This window comes from Centruroides sculpturatus, unplaced genomic scaffold, assembly GCF_000671375.1.
Source record: "Centruroides sculpturatus isolate CEXI.00-Female unplaced genomic scaffold, Cexi_2.0 scaffold1662, whole genome shotgun sequence".
In the NCBI taxonomy this organism is placed as follows: domain Eukaryota; kingdom Metazoa; phylum Arthropoda; class Arachnida; order Scorpiones; family Buthidae; genus Centruroides; species Centruroides sculpturatus.
This window is the reverse complement of record NW_019385783.1, coordinates 112282-133553: the sequence shown is the minus strand read 5'-3', so window position 1 is coordinate 133553 and position 21272 is coordinate 112282. Positions and strand designations below refer to the sequence as shown.

The 21272-nt window shown below is 31.5% G+C and overlaps 2 protein-coding genes across 2 annotated transcripts in view; one reads left to right on the top strand and one right to left on the bottom strand.

Moving 5' to 3' along the window:
- The window catches only part of LOC111642107, a 33036-nt gene that overhangs the window by 10139 nt on the left and 1625 nt on the right, over positions 1–21272 (bottom strand). The window contains exons 2-5 of the mRNA XM_023388386.1: positions 17419–17541; positions 17206–17341; positions 11301–11439; positions 8418–8607 (exon numbers count right to left, since the gene is read on the bottom strand). Of these exons, the coding sequence (XP_023244154.1) occupies positions 8418–8607; positions 11301–11439; positions 17206–17341; positions 17419–17541 (588 nt within the window). The remainder of the gene's footprint in view (positions 1–8417; positions 8608–11300; positions 11440–17205; positions 17342–17418; positions 17542–21272) is intronic.
- On the top strand, positions 19–1489 carry LOC111642103. The gene has a single exon (XM_023388382.1). It carries the CDS (start codon positions 67–69, stop codon positions 1285–1287), a length of 1221 nt encoding a protein of 406 aa, XP_023244150.1. The 5' UTR covers positions 19–66; the 3' UTR covers positions 1288–1489.

Here is a 21272-nt window from a genome sequence, read left to right as displayed (position 1 = left end):
ATCAAAATTATATATAAAGCGTGTATTGAAACAATTATACTCTATGGTGCTCCGTTCTGGGCTGAGATGGTAGACAATACCCGTACTAAGAAAAAGTTAAACAAAGCCCAAAGATTAATGTTACTAAGGTTATGCAGGGCATATAGAACGGCCCCGACAGCTGCCCTACAAGTCTTGTCTGGTGTACTGCCTCTACATATAAGGGCAAAAGAAGAAATGTGGAAGTGGCACCTTAAAAATGGAGGAATTATAGACAATCAGAATAGTGAAATATATAAATATATTCAAATTGGGTTATTTCCTAATCTTAATGAATACCTTCTTAATACTTTGAAATCAAATTTGAAGGAGGAAATGATAACTAATAAATTACATCCAAGCTTAACAGAAGATATTAAGGTAACGGACTATAATGATGATCCTATATCACAATTCAGGATTTTTACTGATGGATCCAAAAATAACAGTAAGGTGGGATCTGCTTTTGTGGTCAGGGATTCCAAAGATAATATCTCTTATAAAGCTTGCTTTAAGCTTGCTGACGTCTGTACAATCACACAAGCAGAGTTGTTTGCAATTCTTCAGGCAGCAAAACATATTAATAAAACTAAAATTAAAAATAAGCATATCAAGATTTGCTCTGACAGTCAGGCTGCTATCAAGAGAATAGTAAATAATAAAGGAACCCTCGCTACTTTAATTCGTAATGAAATAAATAGTACAAACAACAAAGTGACCTTTTCATGGATAAAAGGCCATTCCGGCAACGAAGGGAATAACATGGCAGACTTCATGGCTAAGCAAGCCGCTACATCCAATGTCACTCCCTCTTACTGGGAAGTTTCTTATATTATAATCAAAAATGTTATTCACAATACAGCAATACAGATCTGGCAACGTGAGTGGGAGGAAGGTGAAACAGGGAGGACAACTTTCCGGTTCTTTCCTGACATATCAACTAGACTACGGAATAAAAACTTTAATACCAATTTCTACACAACTCAAATTATAACGGATCATGGGAACTTCCAATACTATTTACACCGTTTTGGGCATCGTGATCACCCTCTCTGTGAATGTGACCATACCAGCATCCAAAATGCTTATCATCTTATTTTTGACTGTTTTAAATTTGATGATCAACGAACCGCTTTGGAGAGGATAGTCTTGGAGAAAGGTTTCAACTGGCCATGCCCAATGAAGATATTGGTGGAGGATAAGGATATCTTCGCTACTCTTGAAAACTTTATCAAAAATACTGGTGCATTAGAACCCTCATTCAGTTAATGTACTTAGTTACATTAATATAGTGGGTGCTTATATGTTTCGATGATGTGTTCATTAAGTTTGAGTTACAATTACAACTCAGCTATTCATCGGATCTCTTGTGTCTACACAGAAGCGGCTTATATGGTCCTTTTACTGTGGTGCAAGTTAATTATAACTCTTATTATGCAACAGTGATATTATACTGTATATTACAGCTTTATAACTATTGTGTTATGATAATTTGTCCAAGACTACAATTTTGAACTGTGGTGAAATGAAGTCCAATTAAGACTTTTACTATGCAATCCAGATTGTGATATTGTAATATACGGATTTACATTTTTGCATGTGGTATATTAATTTATGTTAATACATGCCAGCAAAATTTTGTATGTCGAGCACAATTCTTTACAATGTATTTGCTTGTCTGTATTCCTAGATTTAATATTTAACATAATGTATTGTTGGTCACTAGTTTTTGTATAGTATTTAATTTGATTTTATTTTATCTAATTATTCTTATCATAATAGTTTCTGTATATTGTACTTTATTTTAAATTCTATATTGAACTGTATGTACATAACTTCATTGTCGCGATTACTATTCTGTTAACAGTTATTGTTCTGTATTACTTACTTGTATCTTATTTAAGTATTTTTATGTAATTAGTTCAATAGTTTCTGTGTATTTTATCCCCTAATAATTTTATATAACCTTTCTGTATTTATAATTGTATTTATTTTTAATTGTATTTATTCCTAAATATTATTTACATGTCGTGATTTTGTTTGTTAGTTCCTTTACAGTATATTAATTTATTTCATCTTATATTATTATAGATATAATGTAATTTGTTCATTAGTTCTATACACTTTATTTTATCTTATATTATTATACATATAATGTAATTTGTTCACTAGTTCTGTACACTTTATTTCATTTATAATATTGTATAATTATTTCCGTATTTCATTCTTTGTATCGAATTGTATGTACATTATCACATTTTATTCTTTGTCGCAATTGTTACACCAACTAATAATTTTGTACTGTATTATATATCATTGTATTTCATTTACCTATCCTATGTAATTAGCTCTATAGTTTTGTACTTTTACTTTATCTTAACTACTACGTTATCTATTTTGTATCTCATTTCATCTTATATTATTTTGTATATATTTCCATAAATGCCAATGCAGAACACTCATGGGACTCCCTCCTTCACCAACTATCCTATCTCCCTTTTCTTTTTACATCTTCCACCCTCCTCTTACTTTCCCCTCACTCCCTCTTTTCCTCTTCTCTTTTCACACCCAGGCAATACCTATGAGTAGCCTGGGTTTTCATCTCCTTTTATGCTAAGAATGCTAAGAATGCTGCTGCCATCACAAGACAGGCCTTGCAAAGTGTCACAATCATGGGCTGGCCCACCTGGTCTTCAGATTTATCCCCTATCGAGCATGTCTGGAATGTCATGGGTAGACAGATTACATCTTATAGCCATCTAGTGAGCACTGTACAACAACTGACTGCACAAGTTGTGCAGGCATGGAGAGACATACCCCAAAAAGACATTCAAGCACTTATTGATTCAATGCCTACAAGGATCCAAGAATGTATCCATGCTCAAGGTGGGCATACCACTTACTGAAACATGTACCAAACAGCAATAAAACCTTACTTAATTCATTTCATATTGTGTTCATTTCTTCTGGATATGACCCTGTACATGTTTACTAAGTTTCGTGAATTTCCACCAATTCTATCTGGGTGTAACACTTTCAATTTCCACCAGTATATAAATAAGAATATAGTCAAACCCCAATTCATCTTCATTTCAGGATTATCTAATTGGTTTGAATAATCATTTCATTTTAAATTTTTATACATTTTAAGAAAAAATTATTATTTTTTGTGATTTTTGTGAGATCATTGAATTATTTATTGGTTCAAGACTGCATATTATTCAATACTAAAAGACTTACTATGACACCTTGTGAACGTGCAGCCCAAGTTTATTACTTCCAAATGTTTTTGGTCACGTTAAATGATCTTTCTCAAGAAAAAGAAAAAACAAAATAAAAAACAAGTGGTTAAAAAAGACTGTAAAAATTGAATGATACCATGGTATCGTTCGATTTTTACAGTCAATACCATGGTGATAGATCTTCATCAATACCATAAACAGTGAATAATATGATGTAAATAAAGGTACAGAAAAAGGTTGCTAACTGCTGGTGTTGCCTGTTTTTTCATAACAGTACCTCCATGCATAGGAAACCTTAATGGCATCATTTGTGTTAATACAGTTGCCATGTAAGCTGGCTTTGTAAATTTCTAATGCCTCAAGGTTTCAAAGATGTTCAATTCGATGTGACAATCTGACCAGTTTGGCTTTATGAAGGTCGGCCTGTATGTCAAGGTCTGTGGCGTAGGTGGATAGGGCAGTGGTGTTCCTTTACTTAGTGATATTTTACTTAGAGAATGCTTTGTGGACCCAATGTATACTAAATCCCTTTGAAATCTGTTGTCTCTGAGGGGAACCATGTATACATCCAGTGCCCAACTTTTGTCAGTCCTGTCTTTGCCGTTGCATAATAGCCCATATACATTGTTTATCTGGCATTTCACAAGGAATCTAAACTTATCCTTAGCCTAGTCAAGGCTAGTAGCAATTTCTTGTATAACTTAGCCAGCATAGCTTATAATATATTAAAACAACTTCTTACAGGATTACTGGAATGTATACTTCACACTCGAGAACTTTAAGAATCCAATAATACTTTAATGGAAAACTATAGGCAAGTTTTGTGCCTGTATGAGCACAAAGATTGCCTATAGGAGATCCAACATTGTATATGGATTATTGTGCAATGGCAACGACAGGACTGACAAAGGTTGGGCACCAGGTGTATACATGGTTCCCCTCTGAGACGACAGATTTCAAAGGGATTTAGTATACATTGGGTCCACAAAGCATTCTCTAAGTAAAATATTACAGGAGTACAGATATGATATCACTAAGAAAAGGAACACCACTGCCCTATCCACCTACGCCACAGACCCTGACATACAGGCCGACCTTCATAAAGCCAAACTGGTCAGATTGTCACATCGAATTGAACACCTTTGAAACCTTGAGGTATTAGAAATTTACAAAGCCGACTTACATGGCAACTGTATTAACACAAATGATGCCATTAAGGTTTCCTATGCATGGAGGTACTGTTATGAAAAAACAGGCAACACCAGCAGTTAGAAACCTTTTTCTGTACCTTTATTTATATCATATTATTCACTGTTTATGGTATTGATAAAGTTCTATCACCATGGTAATATACATGGATAAGAATTGTATACACGTGATTAGATTGTTCCATAGATTTTAAAATAATTTTGAACATGTTCCATAGGTTTTTAAAAAAATAATTTGTAAATATTGTTCTTTGCATTCCAAGTTTGAATTTTACTGGTTTTAAAAACCTGAGGAAGTCCAGGTATGGTCGAAAATGTTAGTTTTCCATTAAAGTGTTATTACTGGATTCTTAAGGTTCTTGAGTGTGAAGCACCTAATGTACAGTACCACTATTTACATTTCAGAATCCGATCACTTTAGCTATAAAAATATCGAGTAATTAATGACGACTGATTTTATAATTTTACGAATAAAGCTTTAAAATATAAACTATTAATTCAATTAATTCCATAACAAAATAATAATAATAATAATAATAATAATAATAATAATAATAAATTTTACTACTTAAATACAGTACAGTGGTACAGTAATTCAAAATATTTAATCATCATTTTTAGAGTTAAATTTTAAAAATTTATAAAATCAATATGATAAATCATATTAACAGCTGTTATTAATCATATTGGCATGTCCTTTCAAAAATTACAAAAATGAACGATTGAATTAGATACAGTATTGGACCAAATATCTGCCTTTCAGAAAACCAATTATTTTTGGAACTAATTAGTTTTGAATTTGGCATACCGTAGTTCGCTATGCATCTACTTTGTTTTGGTTCTGTGAGAATGCAAGAGCAGAGAGCAATTTATTTGAAAATCTATGTAATATCTCATCTATAAAATAGATCAAAAATTGTCATTTTGTGTGCATTAGAAACTTCTTATCTAATTTATCTGATGAACATCTCTCTTGTGTCAGATGTGTGTCTGGTCAGATGATTAGAATCTTACAATCTGACTGGTGGGAACTGAGAAAATACAGGAAAAATTCACGAGTTCAGGGCAGTTCCTGATTAATTCGAACATGCCATAAACAACAGGCAGTCTACAGAAGAAGAAATTTGCCATACTTGACAGGCAGTCCATGAGAATTAGGAACATGGCATATTGACAGCAGTCCATAACCAGAAGGAAGCTGCCATAAGAAGAGCAACAGAAGAGATTTGCCATTCCAACTTTCCCAGCATTCATCTCAAATTCTCCAAGTTTGATCGACAGAGATTATTATTATTTTAAACTTATTGTAAACTGTCTCTCATGTTTTAGAGATAGGCTCGATTTATGATAGGTTATATTACATATCTCGCTTTGTGTACTTCTTTGTTTTATTTTACTCATTAAATCCTTTTTGTTATTGTTAACCTGTTGATCCTTTCCCAAGTACAGACATTCACCCCGTGACTTCCTCCCCACTTGAATAATAGCCCTCCTACATGCCATCCAGTGACCCCGTGAGTAGATCTAATGGTTATAATGACTAGAGGGTTTCTGAGTCTACTCTCATACCCTTGTATTCTCACAGTTCTGTAAAACATGCATCATATGATTACCAGTTACAGCAGTGATTCTCAACCTTTTTTCGTCATGGTACACTTTTAATAATTTAAAAATTGGCAGCACACATGGTCACTTCGGTAAGCACTGCAGAACCAGTGATGTCACAACTGATTTTTAAACGCAGTTGGTTATTTAGGCCATGTTTTCTAAATGCCTTAGTAACTAACCAGTAACACCAGTTACGATTTCCAAACACACCTTAGGAAGGTAGAACTGATTAAACTACTTGTCTGACGTTGCTTATGTATTGATATTCGCAGTGGCGGCACACTTCAAAAATCTTGCGACACAGTGGTTGAGAATCACTGAGAATTACAGTGTGACTGCTGGCATACAGTGTGTTAAATACAATTTCATTCTTTACTTTCAATTTTTTATTTTGTATTTTAAGTATACATTTAGCCTATCTATGTCCAGAAAACCAGAAAATCCATAAATATGGACCACTTCTGGTCTCAAGTCTGCCAGATATTTAGTCCTGTACTGTATGCAAAACACAAACTTTTTTCTTCTTGTAATATAACAACATTTACTAGCTCTCTTCTATGGTATTAATGAAAATGTTAAAAATTACTTAATTGTTTTTAGCCTTGATAAGAGATGTTTTAATGCTTTTCCTACAAATAATAAAATTCATACTTTTCACAATTTTAACATGTTTGAATTAAAAACAAATTCCAATAAAAATTATTGAAAGCAGAATAGAAAGTAATTCCAAGTAATATAATAATTTCTTGAAACTGTCCCAAAAAATTTAAAGAAACATGATAATTGAATTAAAAAGAAAATTTAATAATTTACTTCAAATTTATAAATTACAGGTATTAATGAAAATGATGATAAATTTTTATTTTTAGCCTTGATGTCACAATTTCTTTAAAAAATAAATGCTTTTAATTTATAAATGGAAAATTTATAAATTGTTTTAATTGAATTTCTACTTTCACCAGATGTATTTTCAATTAACTAACTTGTGTTACTATTTTGGCTGCCATCAGTTTAGTAAAAACCCATAATTTATGACTAATTTTATCAATTTAAAAACCTTGTTTGTTAGCCGTGGAATGTTTGGAAGACAACTCATGACAGCTACTTTTATGAGCAGAATCTTATTTTCTTTGGTTACAAATCTTTATATACACTCATCATGAAGTAAAAGGTAATGGAAAATTATAATATAATGTACGTAACATAATCTGTAATCTATAAAGTGACAAAAATTAAATAACTGATAAGTTGAGTAACACTATATATGTCAAAAAAAGAAAAAAGTGAGAAAAACTAAAAATCATTTTTTTCATACCTAAAATTATATTTATCACAAAGTACAGAACTTTTCTTTAAAGAGCTGATAAAGGTACAGTAATGTGAATGTACAGTAAATGAATACAAATACAGTAGAACCTTGATTATCCGGACCTCTATTATCCGGATTTTCGATTATCCGAATTGTTCAAAATAAACAAAAATTTTATGAATTTGCTGATTTGCACTTGGCGAATTACGACACTGTTTATGCACATGATGGAATGCATAACTTTTTTTGTTTCAACAGCATCTCACCCAGCACAGTGGTCATAAACTCTTAAATATATTTTACGTCGTAATAAAAATATAACTTGACATACGTATTTATAAATAATTTATATTCAAATTACATCATTTCTATGACCAAGGGTGACGTAAGACATAGACGACATGGGCCACTGCCTATGCCTCGCGATCCGAAGGGCCTCGCGCCTCGAAGGTTTATGCATTACTTAAAAGCCGCGAACACAACAAAAAAATTTTAATCATCATAAAACGATAAATAGTTTGTCAAATTTTTATTCATAAAAATGCAGTTTCAACTGCTTTCTATTTTATAAAATCTGTCTTCTTGCACCACCAGAGGGCCTTTTAAACAATAGGTCGTCTGTTAGCGCTGGTCAGTAGTAGTCCAAATTCAATACAAACATTTGTTTCTTGAAAATTTGATCACGATTTAAATACAGTATTTATTTTTATTACCGATATGTCATCGAAAAGAAAACGTGTTGTATTATCATTAAAAGACAAATTAAAGTATTTGTTTCGATTATTTGAATTTTTCCTTATCCGGACTACCTTCATCCCCAACTAGTCTGGATAATCGAGGTTTTACTGTACTATAAACATTAAAAATGAAAGAAAAAAAAAAATCCAAGAATAAGGTGAAAAATATGTTTTTTGATGGTTTCATATATTTATATATGATTTTGTCATATTTTTTATTTTTAATGTTTGATTTTACTTCATAATGAAAAAATAAAGCTTTCTTCTTCAAACAGATAAATATTAACTCACTAACCTTCAAAACTATGTTATCATTACTATGATTGAATTCTTCAATTGAGGAAACAACATCTCTTATTATGGTGCATCCCTGTCTTCTTGAAATTTCTTGTTGAGCAGCAACCAAATTACGAGCAGATATATATCCTGCACCAGTATAATCAAATAGAGCAACTTCATCTTCTCTTAAATTCATAAAAGGAAATCTTAAAATTAAAAACATTATTATTAGTTTATATTCAACAAAATTATATTCTTGAAATCAGAGTTTAAAATTGCACCATACACTAAAAAGAGAGAGAGATTCTTATTAAATAAAATATTTAAAAGTATGCAAAAAATTAAGAAAAATAGTTTGGTTTCTTATAAAAGCTGATGTACTGTCTTTAATAAAACTTTAATAATATTATCCAAACTAATTTTATCTTTTTTGAAAATTGATATCCCGTTCAATGTAACTAATTACCATTTTCATATAAGTGACTCCTTTTTTTAAACTTATGATGATAATATAAGCTAAAAAGAGAGTTATTTATTCAAGCTTTTTAAAAATTAATTTAACACTTATAATTAAGCATTAATGTATAATACAAAAAACCTGGATTTACTAAAACCAGAGACTTTGTCCACTTAACTCAGGGCTACTTTTTATGAGATAAGACTATTTTTATGCTGTAGGGCTGTTTTTTGAGATATTTAACTAATATAATTTAGCACTAAAGATGTCAAATAACATTTATATCAATTAGATAATAATTAGAAATTAATTATTAATTTATAGAAATCTTAAAGATATGGAATGAAGATCACAACTATAAGCTATGCAGGTGACATTAATGATTACACTATTTATGCTTCTAAAGCAGGATATTTGCCAATTTTCCCAACTCAATTCATTTGATTTGTTCTATTGTTATTCCTTCCCTTTTCAAAATTTCAGAGTTTCTTAAATGCATTTCTTAAACAAGGGAGAAATGCATCAATTTACCAAATGTACTATCTAAAAATGGAACTATTAAAACTTTGTCTGACAAGTTTAATGACATACAAATTCTATGAAATGATGGCATTGAAGATAAGCATGATATTTTTTAGCTGATATTTATGAGAAGTGTGTAATACATTGTATTGTCCATTTAAAAAAACTTTTGGAGAAGAAGAAAATTAAGAAATTTCTATCTGTTATCTACAGAATGCAGAAATATCAAGATAAAAATATATTACTAGTTGTATTTCTATGCCAGAACCCAATTTTTTTCTCTGATAATTTCAAGCATCTTCTAAACTCAAGTTTTATTATATTTGTGAATTGTACAAGTGGGAGACAACAGCCTAAAATATCTCAATCTAAAAACAAATGCACTATGCACATACTTTATAATATTTGAAAGCAGAAATAAAATACATCGTAAATCTAAAATTTTGAATAAAATTAAAAGTAACATGATTTTTGAAGTTTAAGACAAAAAGTTAAATGAGTTAAAATGTTATAGAATTGTTAAAAAGTTTAGATANAACAAGAAATTTTTGAAAAACCAATGGGTGTTATTTCTGATCATAATTTTGTTAAAAATACAATAAATTTGTCTAATAAATTATATAACTTTAAAAGAAACTAATTTATTATTTTAAATGAAACTGAACTTTCTTTTCTAAACTTTAAATTAATTAAAATATTTCTGCATGAACATAAATGTACAAATCTTTATAAATGCTATCTAAATCAAATTGTATTGAATTGTTCAGAAAGTAATTTTGTTTTTTTTCTGTGGGAAAAAACACAATATTTTTATAATAAATATTTTATTGAATTATATATCAATCATTTTGGTCAAATACCTGTTGTCATCATTTCTGGTAGCAGCATGATTTCACATTCATAAAAGTTTTGATCGTTGCTTACAAAAAGCTGATCCAAGTGATTTTTGACATTGTCATTTCAAGTAAATGTCATACAGTTAAAAAAAATTTGTATAGACTGGAACAAGTAATAATCTGAGTGTGCTCAGTCTGGCAAATATGGTCGGTGTGATAGCAGGACCCATCTAAGTTATAACAGTTTCTGACAAGTTACCAAACTTGTGTTAAATTTGACATTATTTTGGTAAAACACTACACCTGTTTTGTTGATCAATTCTGGCCGCCTTTTCTGTTTGATGATATTACTCAATTTGTTTACTTGATGGCAGTATACTTTTGAATAAATTGTTAAATTGTCTGGTAAAAGCTCCAAAAAAAAAAATTTCCTTAAAATCCCACCAAAGATAGCATCTCTCTTTAAGAACATGTGGAACCCATATATCAAGCTTTGAAATGAAACCAATTTGTTTCAAGTAATCATAAACGGTTCAATTTGACAAATTTAATGTAATTTCATGTGTTATTATTCGGCAGTTTGCTTCAATCAATACCTTTATTTTGTCTTTATCAGCTTCAACTAGCCTTCCAGAATGTGGTGCATTTTCAATATTGAAATTGCTGGAACGAAATTTTGTAAACCAGTTTTGGCATTGTCGTTCTGTCAATACATCTTCTCCAAACACGTCACAAAATTTTTTTCTCACTTGAACAGCATTCTTACCTTTTCAGTAATAAAAGAGCAAAATATGCTGAAAATGCTGCTTTTGATCTTCCATATTTGATGGGACACAAAAAAAAACAATTGCACAAAATCAAACAAAATTTTTTACAAATAAGCCTTAAAATGCTAGCTGTCAAAATATATAATGATAATACGGTTTAGAATAAAAATGGCAGGAAAAATACGACTAATCTGTCTAGTGGTAAAAAAAAAAAAACTAAAGTACTTTCCAAACAACCCAATATAATTAATAAACATACAATTTATACTCTAATTATAAAAGAATGTTCACATTTATTATATTAAATAGGTATTTACTTTTGTTTAAACATAGAGTCATCAGATAAATCTTCTACAGGCACATTATTGACAACACAAGCATTTTGTAGTCGAACAGTGTGATCAATATTTTTTTCACCAATATACAGACACCCAACAGGATTGTAAAATGATATTCCTAAATTAAAATATAATTTTTTATTTTTTAAATTGTACTTAATGAAAAAAATTATATTAATGGAAATTTTACAATAAGCAATTATTAATTAATTAAGAAACCAAAAAGTAAGTATTAACTTCTAATAAAAATAAACTTCAACATATATATTCATATACTTAAAAATGTAAATACATTATGATTAAAATATAGGTTTTTTTTAAATAATTGCTAAAATTCAAAACAAAATGAACATGACAATGATTAAGGATAATCTATTTAATATAAGAACAAATTGCAAAAACAACTGAAGAAAAAATTGTGCTTTATTGTCTTAAAAAAATTATTTTTGTTTCTTTTTGTATAGATCAATGCTCTGTAACAACAATGCATACTTTTAATTTTCCATATGAATGTATATATAGAAATAGAAAAGGAAATAAAAGATGGGCATTATTAAGGAGCACTGACCCACACAAAAATAAATCACAAATAATAAATTGCAATTCCAAAGAAAAAAAATCCAGCAACAAGTTACTTAACTCTCCTGGCAACATTTGATGGTTCCATCTGTTGATATTTTATTAAAAACTTTATATTTTTAACTATTATAAAATAGCAGAAAGCTCAATTTTGAGGATAGAGATGGGTTTTACAAAAAATTGTACATGTTAATAGCAAGTAAAATCATCATTAAGTCTGACTCTATCAGAGATACACATAACCTCCTTCATCTCCCCACCCCCTCAATCTTTAACAACCAAAGTTTAATTGCATCAATCTCCCTAATAAACAAACCTCCCTACAAAGTATAAAAAATTTTTGACAAAAAGCACAGGAGTTATTAATAAGTTTGGAAAAAAGATGAACAAAATAGTGCCCCAAATACACGCTAACATCTATACATATAGAAAAAATTCTGGAATTTTTTTTTGCATTTCTCGATGTTTTAAGGTGTCCTGAGTCAAAAATGAAAAAATCTGGTGGGGTCATTTTTTGACCACTGTCATACTTTCCCTCTGTTATGTATAACAGCCAGGAAAGTAAAAAATCTGGATTTTATTTGTATTTTAGTTTTAATGTTTTATCTACATCAGATCAAAATAATTTAATAATTTAATTAAATCTGATACTAAAATAAAGAAATTGTTATATATATAATTTTTCACAATTACATTCATTTAATAATTTAGTGGTTTGGAAAAAGTTCAAAGCAGAATTCAAACTGCAACTCTCATTTAATATGTAAGCATGTACCAAAATAAAATTCATTTTTAATTTAAACTAAAAAAGGAATTGCCTAAAATGCTGTGGCTTGAAACTACAATTCTACTTCACTGCACAACACACCAGGATAGATATAAAAAGTGTGACTGACATTAACCAATTAACCGGTGTTATGATTAACATTTGCGAACGTTCTTGTAACCCCTTCTGGGCTCTTCTTCAGGCTTCTTATTTATTCAAAACAAGCTGACAGTTAACATTTAAATATAAATCAAATGGTAATAGATTTCAGATACCATATGTGCATGTGTTTCTGTTAAGATATTTAAATAAGATCAAACAATAGGATTAGTTTGAATGTGCATGCGTTCCACTTTAAATATGATTGAAAATTAAATATCCTTGTCCAGTAGAGCCTGCCACACCATCAAAAGGCAAAATCTCGAAACCATGGAAAACTAAATCTCAAAACCATGGCATTTTTTGCCTTTTTTAGAACTTACTAGACACTCCCAAAACCATCCTAAACACGAGGATCACCACCTTTCGACTGCCACTTCCGGGGAGCACCATGGGGAGTCGCGCCTTGCTTGGTCTCTCTCTGCTAAGCCTATCACGTATCTAATAGGTAGCAAGCCGTTTTCTAACGACACTTCCATCGGCAAAGACCAAAGAAAAGCCTGATTATTACCACTAATTTACCAACACTTTCTCCGCTGCCGCCGCTCTATATCGAGTGCGCTTCTATTTTGTTATCTCTATCACATTCGAAGACAGAAACGTCGGTCGATCGTCACACGTACACCTTCACCACCAAACATTCTGTTGCCACTAATAACAGAAGTTTGCGTGAAAAATCCAACTGTGATTTTTCGCAACCCTTTCCAAATGCTGCAAGCATTCGATTCAAAGACTGACTTCAACTTATGTTTTGTGGAAGCATCAGCAACTGCTCCAAATCCGTATTTGTTGAGGTTAGGCATCCATTCCATACGAACCACATCGTTCATGATTTGTTTCGTTTCTAAAAAAAGATTGTTTATTTCATTCATTTTCGACCTTACATTTTCTAAACCATCAATTAAACTTCAACTTCCGGGTTGAGAACAGTCGAAATCTGGACATCTTCATGAAGAGGAAAGCTGTAATTGAAGTAGGAATGCAAAGGCAATCTCTACATAAAAACTTCTCCTTGCCTTATTAACACTCAAAGCTGCAAAGAGCAATGCTTTTCAAAGATCAGATGAAGACAGAACATGTCACCAAACTAAAAGCAGTTTTAAATGTTCTGGATATTCTTTAAAACAATGCAATACTTGAAAGTAACTATATTCCAATTTCATTAATTGTGATAATCGAGACGACGAAAGGGAATTCGAGATTACATTGCAATGTGATTACAAATGGACAATTTAAAAATTCTGAAACAATATCATTTTACTTCTTTGAAGAAGTAACTAAGTCTTTTGATAACATACAAAGTAGTGTGGAGAAAGTAAATGAATTGAACAATTGTCACGAACCAATACCGAATGAGATCGAAATAAGATGCAACAAGCGTTCTCATCTCATTCTGGAATTTTAACATCTGCATTTGATTTTTGAAAACCATTGCTCTTTGCAATCTTAATGCAAGGAAAACTTTTAATGTAGAAATTGCCTTTTCCGTTGTACTTCAATTACAGCTTTCCTGCCTCATACTCATCACAAATGTGTAATAAGCAATCATTTTGTTCGTTATGTACACAGATAGGTTTGGTTTTCCTGATACATGTAATCTCAGACAAAGCACAAACTCATTCCTTAATATCATAAAATTCAACTGGAATAATCTGAATCGCTTTCCAGTGAATTGAAAACTGTCGCTGAGAAATGTTTCTGCTAAAATTCCAGAATGATATGATACACAACTTGCAAGCTCCCTTTTAATCTCTTCATTCAGCATTGTTTCGTGACAATTGTCCAATTCGTTTACTTTCTCCACACTATACCTTGTACATTATGGAAACACTTTACTATTGGGAAGAAGTAAAGTAAATGCAGTCGTTTCGGATTTAGAAAATTGTCAATAATGACCATTACCTGTTGCGTTCGCTTCTGTTGCCTCAAATATCACAAATGTTGAATATTTACTGGAATATCAGAAATGTTGGATATTTACTGGAATATCAGAAATGTTGGATATTTCCTGACTTGTACTCCTAACTATTGCGGTAACAAACACCGGCCAAAAATGTCCAAAGGTGGCCTGAAGGCTTATGAAACCTTGGGGAGCAGGGGTAGGTCACGTGACCTGCAGCCGCCTGGCCGTTGGCCATGCGACGGGTCTGCTGCACCTGCACAGCCGAGGGGTGGTCGCGTGGCACGGCACACTGCATCTGTGCGGCTGAGGGGGGTTGTCTGGAGGGCCCATCATGCACATCCTCTGGGGGTCGTCTGGAGGGCACATCAGTGCACTCCTCAGCCTAGCATGGCTCAAGTATGAGTTGTGAAGTGTTTCTGGCAGAGCGACCTAGCGGACCGGTGCGGAGAGAAGTGGATCGGCGCCGGCTGGACTGGGGTTCGAGCCCCGACTGAGGTAAGAGGTGTAATAATAATAGATATTTGTATTTACAGGCAACAGATGGCGATTCTGGAAGGCTGCAGGCGGGAGACTCAGCCCGCCGGCCATGTGCGAGGGGGAGACTGCAGTGGCATGGACAGGAGGGGGAGACGTGCGCTGGGGGCTAAGGAAGAGGAGCACGCACTTTTTTCCAACACTGAGATGGGGAAAACCGAAAAAGAAAAAAAAATTTCGGCCACATGACACTGTCCCTTTTGGGCACAGAGTCACATGACCGAATATGACGTAGGCACATCTTTGGAGGGCTATATCTTGCGAAGGCTCGCCCATATGGGCATGGTCCTTTTGACTTTTATGCTCGCACAGGGGGCTCTACAATTTGGGGGGGACGAAAATTTGCTACATTTGTCCTAGAATCTTGCCATGCAGTTTCTCAGTATAACAAAGTAAATGATTTAGAACTCTAGCCATACCAACATCTTTACTTCCTAAATATAAACTTCTTCCTTTTAACAAAAATATAAAAAAATAGTTGTTCATAAATGTTCATTATATGTTTCAATGAAAAAATTTGCTATTAATAAGGAAGAGGAATATCATGAAAGCAACAAGTGACAAAACTGATAAAATGACAAATCTGCAGAAACAAGAAGAGAGCTTCAAAAGCCCATGTTTATTTGAATATTTGGAAAATAAACTTAATTAAGCAGAAGAAATTTTTATAAAGATAAGGTTAATGCATACTTAGCAGATATCAATCTTATTTTCTTGGATGCATATATATATATATATATATATATAAATGGACGTGTGTGTCCCTATATTTCACTTTTCCGCCAAAACTACACATCGCACATGAATGGTGTTTGTATGTGGTAGTAGCCCCAAGTCTCCATTCGTGCACTATGGGGGTTGCGTCTCGATAGCTATAAGGGTGCGGGAGATATGGGGCTGAAAGTGGTTGAAAGTGGTTTTCTATTTTGAACATAACATTTGAATATTGGTTCGATTATAGAATGATTGTAAATGTTCCAGAAACGTTGAAAATAGTTCGTTTGACTGGACGTGAATGGGAGATGTAGAAATAGAATCGGACCAGGTCTCTAATTAGTCTGGAAATGGGGGATCTAATTCTTGCATTCTGTGAAAACGGGTAAGATTGGCTACAATGTAATTATCTTAATCCTCACTATCGTTACTTTTTTCCCACAAATAAAAACCCAGCAAAGCAGGTCCTTGCAGCTAGATTCTAGATTACTTAGAAAAACAGTCTTTTATAGACAAAAGCAAAAACTGTATTATATACAAATGTACGAATCAAATAAAAACCCAGCGAAGCAGGTCCTTGCAGCTAGTAAACATATAAAAAAAAACTTGTAAAATATCACACAACTTTACTAAGTAAAGCTGCTGTTAAAAGATTGTTTTCTGTGGGTGGCAAATATTAACACCACAGAGATGCAAATTGTCAGACAGAAGCTTTGAACATACGCTTCAAATATTTAATTTTTAAATTATTCTTTTATGATATTTTTTAATGTAACATGATAAATGAAGATAACTCAAAGCAGATTGAAAAATGTTTGTTTTGAACATAAATGCTTACTGTTAAGTTGTTGTTGTTATACTAAAATACAATTTAATTTTTGCTTTTGGCCTGCAATGTATATTATATCAAATAGAGTTCTTATCTCATCTACTCAATTATTATAACATATCATAGTATTTTTTTTTTATTTATCCATATTACATATTTAATAAATATTTTATCAACATTTAACCAATTGCATTATTGTCTATTATAGTCTAGCCTATATATTATATTTCTAAGTTTAGAAATTAATTAAATATAACTGTTAATAAGATTTATAAAAATAATTTCTTCAATAATACTCTGTAGACTATACATTTTACTTTTTTTCTCTAATTATAATTTGATTGAAATGAACTTTATTACAGAATATATAAAAAAGTGCATTTGTAACTTAAAGTCTTACCAGATAATTTTTCAATCTCTCGATAACGAGCCATTGAGCACTTTGTAAGCTGGTGATCAACAACACAGTCTTGAATGACATACGTCAGTCTGCCTTCATCATAATGTGCAGAAAAAATATCTACATTATTCCAATCCTATAAAAAAAATTTTAAAGTGAAAACACTAAATAATGATTAAAAATTTATAAGCTTACGTGAAATCAATTTTTAACCTTTGGTTCATCTGGGCCAATGAGACACACTTTCAATGATGGATCTGCAGATGCATGCCTAGCTGTAGCAGATCCTATCATACCAGCACCAACAATGCATAAATGATAAAAATCCATATCTATCTGTAATAAACAAAAAATTTTAGAACTTAAAAATATCCTTGACATTTAATGAGTTATTATTATTATTATTATTATTATACAATATAATTAAATAAACAATAAGCCAATTAGATTTATTCTGTTCCATAAATCTAACTGAATCATTTTATATGGCATTTAAAATAAAACATGTTTTATGTTTACTTATTTTTTTTATATTGTTTTATATATGTTTTACATTCACTTTAATACTGTATTTTGGGTTTGTTATGAAGGGAAGTTATCAAATGCAATACCTGAAAAAACTAGATAAAATAAAAACTTAAAAAATAGAATGTAAAAAAATTTATATTACAAAATCAAATTCTATAAAATGATTTTCAAAAATCAGGAGTTAGATCCTATTAACTTATTTTTATTAAAATTTTAATTATATAATTTTCATATTAAAATCAGAAAAAACTTATTTTTTTGTGAATATGTGAACCAATTATCAAATTAAGTTTTATTTTATATGTTATTCTCTATATATTCTAATAAAGAATAAAAAAATATTTTCATTGTGATAAATTTTTTACTTTGATCTTTTGCATGGCAACTGTGGAGTTTTAATAGAACTTTGTAAGAAATTAAATTAATAAAATCCTGGTTATATAAAATGAAATTGTTAAGATTAGTTTGATTTACAATGCTCCCTAAAAATGTTTTCAGACTAAAATTGTAGGAAATAACTTTTGTAATGTAACAAAAGATTAGAACAATAAGAATCTCAAGAGAGATCACACAAAGAAAGCAATTTTTTTTCTCTTTGAATCTTATAACAACAGGTACATGGATGATTGTTGGAATATAAGCCATTCTCCCATGTATTAATTGACTAGCAGACCCTGCCACATGTTGTTGTGGCTCAAAATGTATCTATTATCAATGTATAACACTTCCCCCGAGGCGGGGAATTTTTCGAAAAACCCCTTCTTAGTGTACATTCTCTTGATGTACCCTATTAAAATGCAATCAAAAACGCAAAAAACTGCATCTAAAATAGTATAATAGAAGCAGAGTTCTTTACAGTAAGCCTTAATCCTGTCCATCTCCCCCCAGTGGGGGGAATTTCGACATGTATATTATATAAAAACACGTGCATATTCGAATGCAGCATTGTGTCAAAATTTCAAAGGAATCAGTAGGAACAAACAAACATTACATTTTTATTTATATAGATAGATAGAAGATGATTTGCTTTAGTTCATCTTCACAGAAAAGTATAATGCCTCATAGAAAAGCAAACTTAGGTTGTCGTACTTGTAGCACCATCTGTTGGACATAAAAGCCTTAACTCTAGATGATATCTTTTAATTTATATGAATGTTTAACAGAATAATATACAGCCTATGTCCACCCTGAAGTTCCATTCTAAATATTGATGAAAGAATTTTTGAAATCAGATGAGTAGTTTCGGAGATTACCCCTACATACAAACTTACAAACATTACCTCTTTATAATATTAGTATAGATTACATTTGTTTTGAATTTTATCAATGTTTTTAATTATTCTCCATTTCTTCTTTCATTACAAAAAAATTATTATGAATGGCAAATAAAACAAGTACACATAATAAAAATAAAGATGGATCTTCACTTCTGTGAGAACCGAGGGGGTATGACTACGTCATACCTCTGTGGATCGGCTTTCAAGTCAGAGGGACTTGCCCACTAGTCAGTGATGGCTTAATTTTTTTCTTTTATTTATCCCGAGGGGACAGGACAAATTTTCTTTTGTTTGGTTGAGGGTAGGAGGGAGGAGTGCCATCAGAAAGGCAACAGACGATATACGAGTAAAAGAGGACACCAATTTAACAAAGAAACAATGATTTACTGGTTAACTACATAGAATATACAATAATCTATCATCACAGAATTCCAAGTGAAAATTCTGAGTACCTAAAGCACGAAGGGGCCAAGAGAGAGTTCAAAGAAGTGGGTTCCATTCCTCTTTCTAGATGTAGATATCCTAGAGCACAAACGTAGGGCACAAATTAAACATAAATCCTCGGAATGACTCTCCCCAAGGAGGGGTGAGAAGTGGCTTTTATCGTTTCGCGGTGAGAAAACTATCACGTGATTAATTAGTGAGGGACAAAAGGTATGCGAGGAGGTCAGAGTTGTCCCCAGAACCCAAATAAAACGACGCAATTGTATGTTAACTGTCAACTTTTAAGTTCGTAGTGTGGGAATATTGTCGAGATGGGTGCATGTTTACCTTGGAAAAAAGGGAATGTTGATATTTCTCCCTCTTTCAAGTTGTTTCCACTCTAGTTTCTTGGGGAAATTTAATTGGTTTTTAGGTAATAACGGGACATTGACCAGAAAAAAAAAATCAGTAGAAATTCCAGATTTCACACTTCTTACTAGTTTAAAAGTTTAGTCTGAGAACATATTTTAAAAATGTTTGTGTAAATTACATCATCTTGCAGCTAAGAAATAAAATTTTATTGAATTACACTACAAAAAATTTTTTTGAAAATACCATTATAAGCTGAGAATGATACAAAAGAAAGTATAACTCCATATGTATAAATCAAATTAAATAACCAAATATCACTGTATTTCTCAAATATATATATTTTAGTCTTAAGATAAATATAATACATCAAATCCTTGAATGGCATTGTTTTGTTATAACATTGAGGAGAAAAAAAAATTCTTGGCTGGGCACATTGTCTATATGGCATTTGCATGTTCTGTGCTTGCATGGATTTTTTTCAGCCATCCCAAAGGTGTTCTAAATTGGCCCAGTATGAATTTGGGTGGGTAGGGGGTATGTACCTTGCAATGCAATGGCATCCTGTCTATGGGCTGTATTTTGGACTAATAATGTATGTATACAGTAAATGATTGCAATTGTGCATAAGATATAATTGTACCTGGAGTATTTTGAATATATATCATATATGATTCTCTCTCTCTCTTTTCTGCATTATCAACTAATTGTGCCTTCTTTGAGACAGTCACACCCATGATACTTGCATATTGGTCTTTAGTGGAAACATACATACAGTATTGAAGTGAAAGTTAAAAATGGAAATTTCAGAGGAGTGGTAGGAAACACACCCAGCTTTTGGAAAAAATCCACAAAGTGCCACAAATAGTGAGTTCACTGGAGATTATATGGCAAAAGATGAGAAAAATGTTAAATGCAGAGAGGTCCATTAAAAAAAATCAGCCAAAATGGCAAATAAATACTGGAGTTGGTGGAAAAATTGTGCAAAATGCCAAAATAAAACAAACTGAGAATGATATAAGGGAAAATAGAACTAGATCTTCTCTTAAAGTATATACTGAATATACTGGAAAGAATACCATATACTGGAAAATTTATCCATGAGAAAGCCAAGCCATTCAAGGCTTTAATGGGACACATCCATTAAGGAGTCAATGAAAAGGTAAATTCCATAAATTTTTTATATATTTCTACCACAAATCCCATTAGTTCTAATATACTGTGTAATTCATCAAGGAACAAAGAAGTCAGCTTAAGAATGAAAGCTCTTTGAAACGACCCACATGACCAAAATGCTCAAGTTTCAGCAGAAGAGTTTGGTGATGTTTTTCAGATTAGAAATATGAACTTGTTTATATTAATTAACCTATGAAAAAATTGGTTAAAGTTAGTTTCCAAAAATCTATTGATACATTAAGTGAGGACTTACTATACTTATTTAATTAATCTGATGCATTTCCATATTTCTAA

Excerpts from the sequence above, each read along its gene's own strand:
- LOC111642103 (XM_023388382.1), top strand. The coding sequence starts at position 67 with ATGGTAGACAATACCCGTACTAAGAAAAAGTTAAACAAAGCCCAAAGA.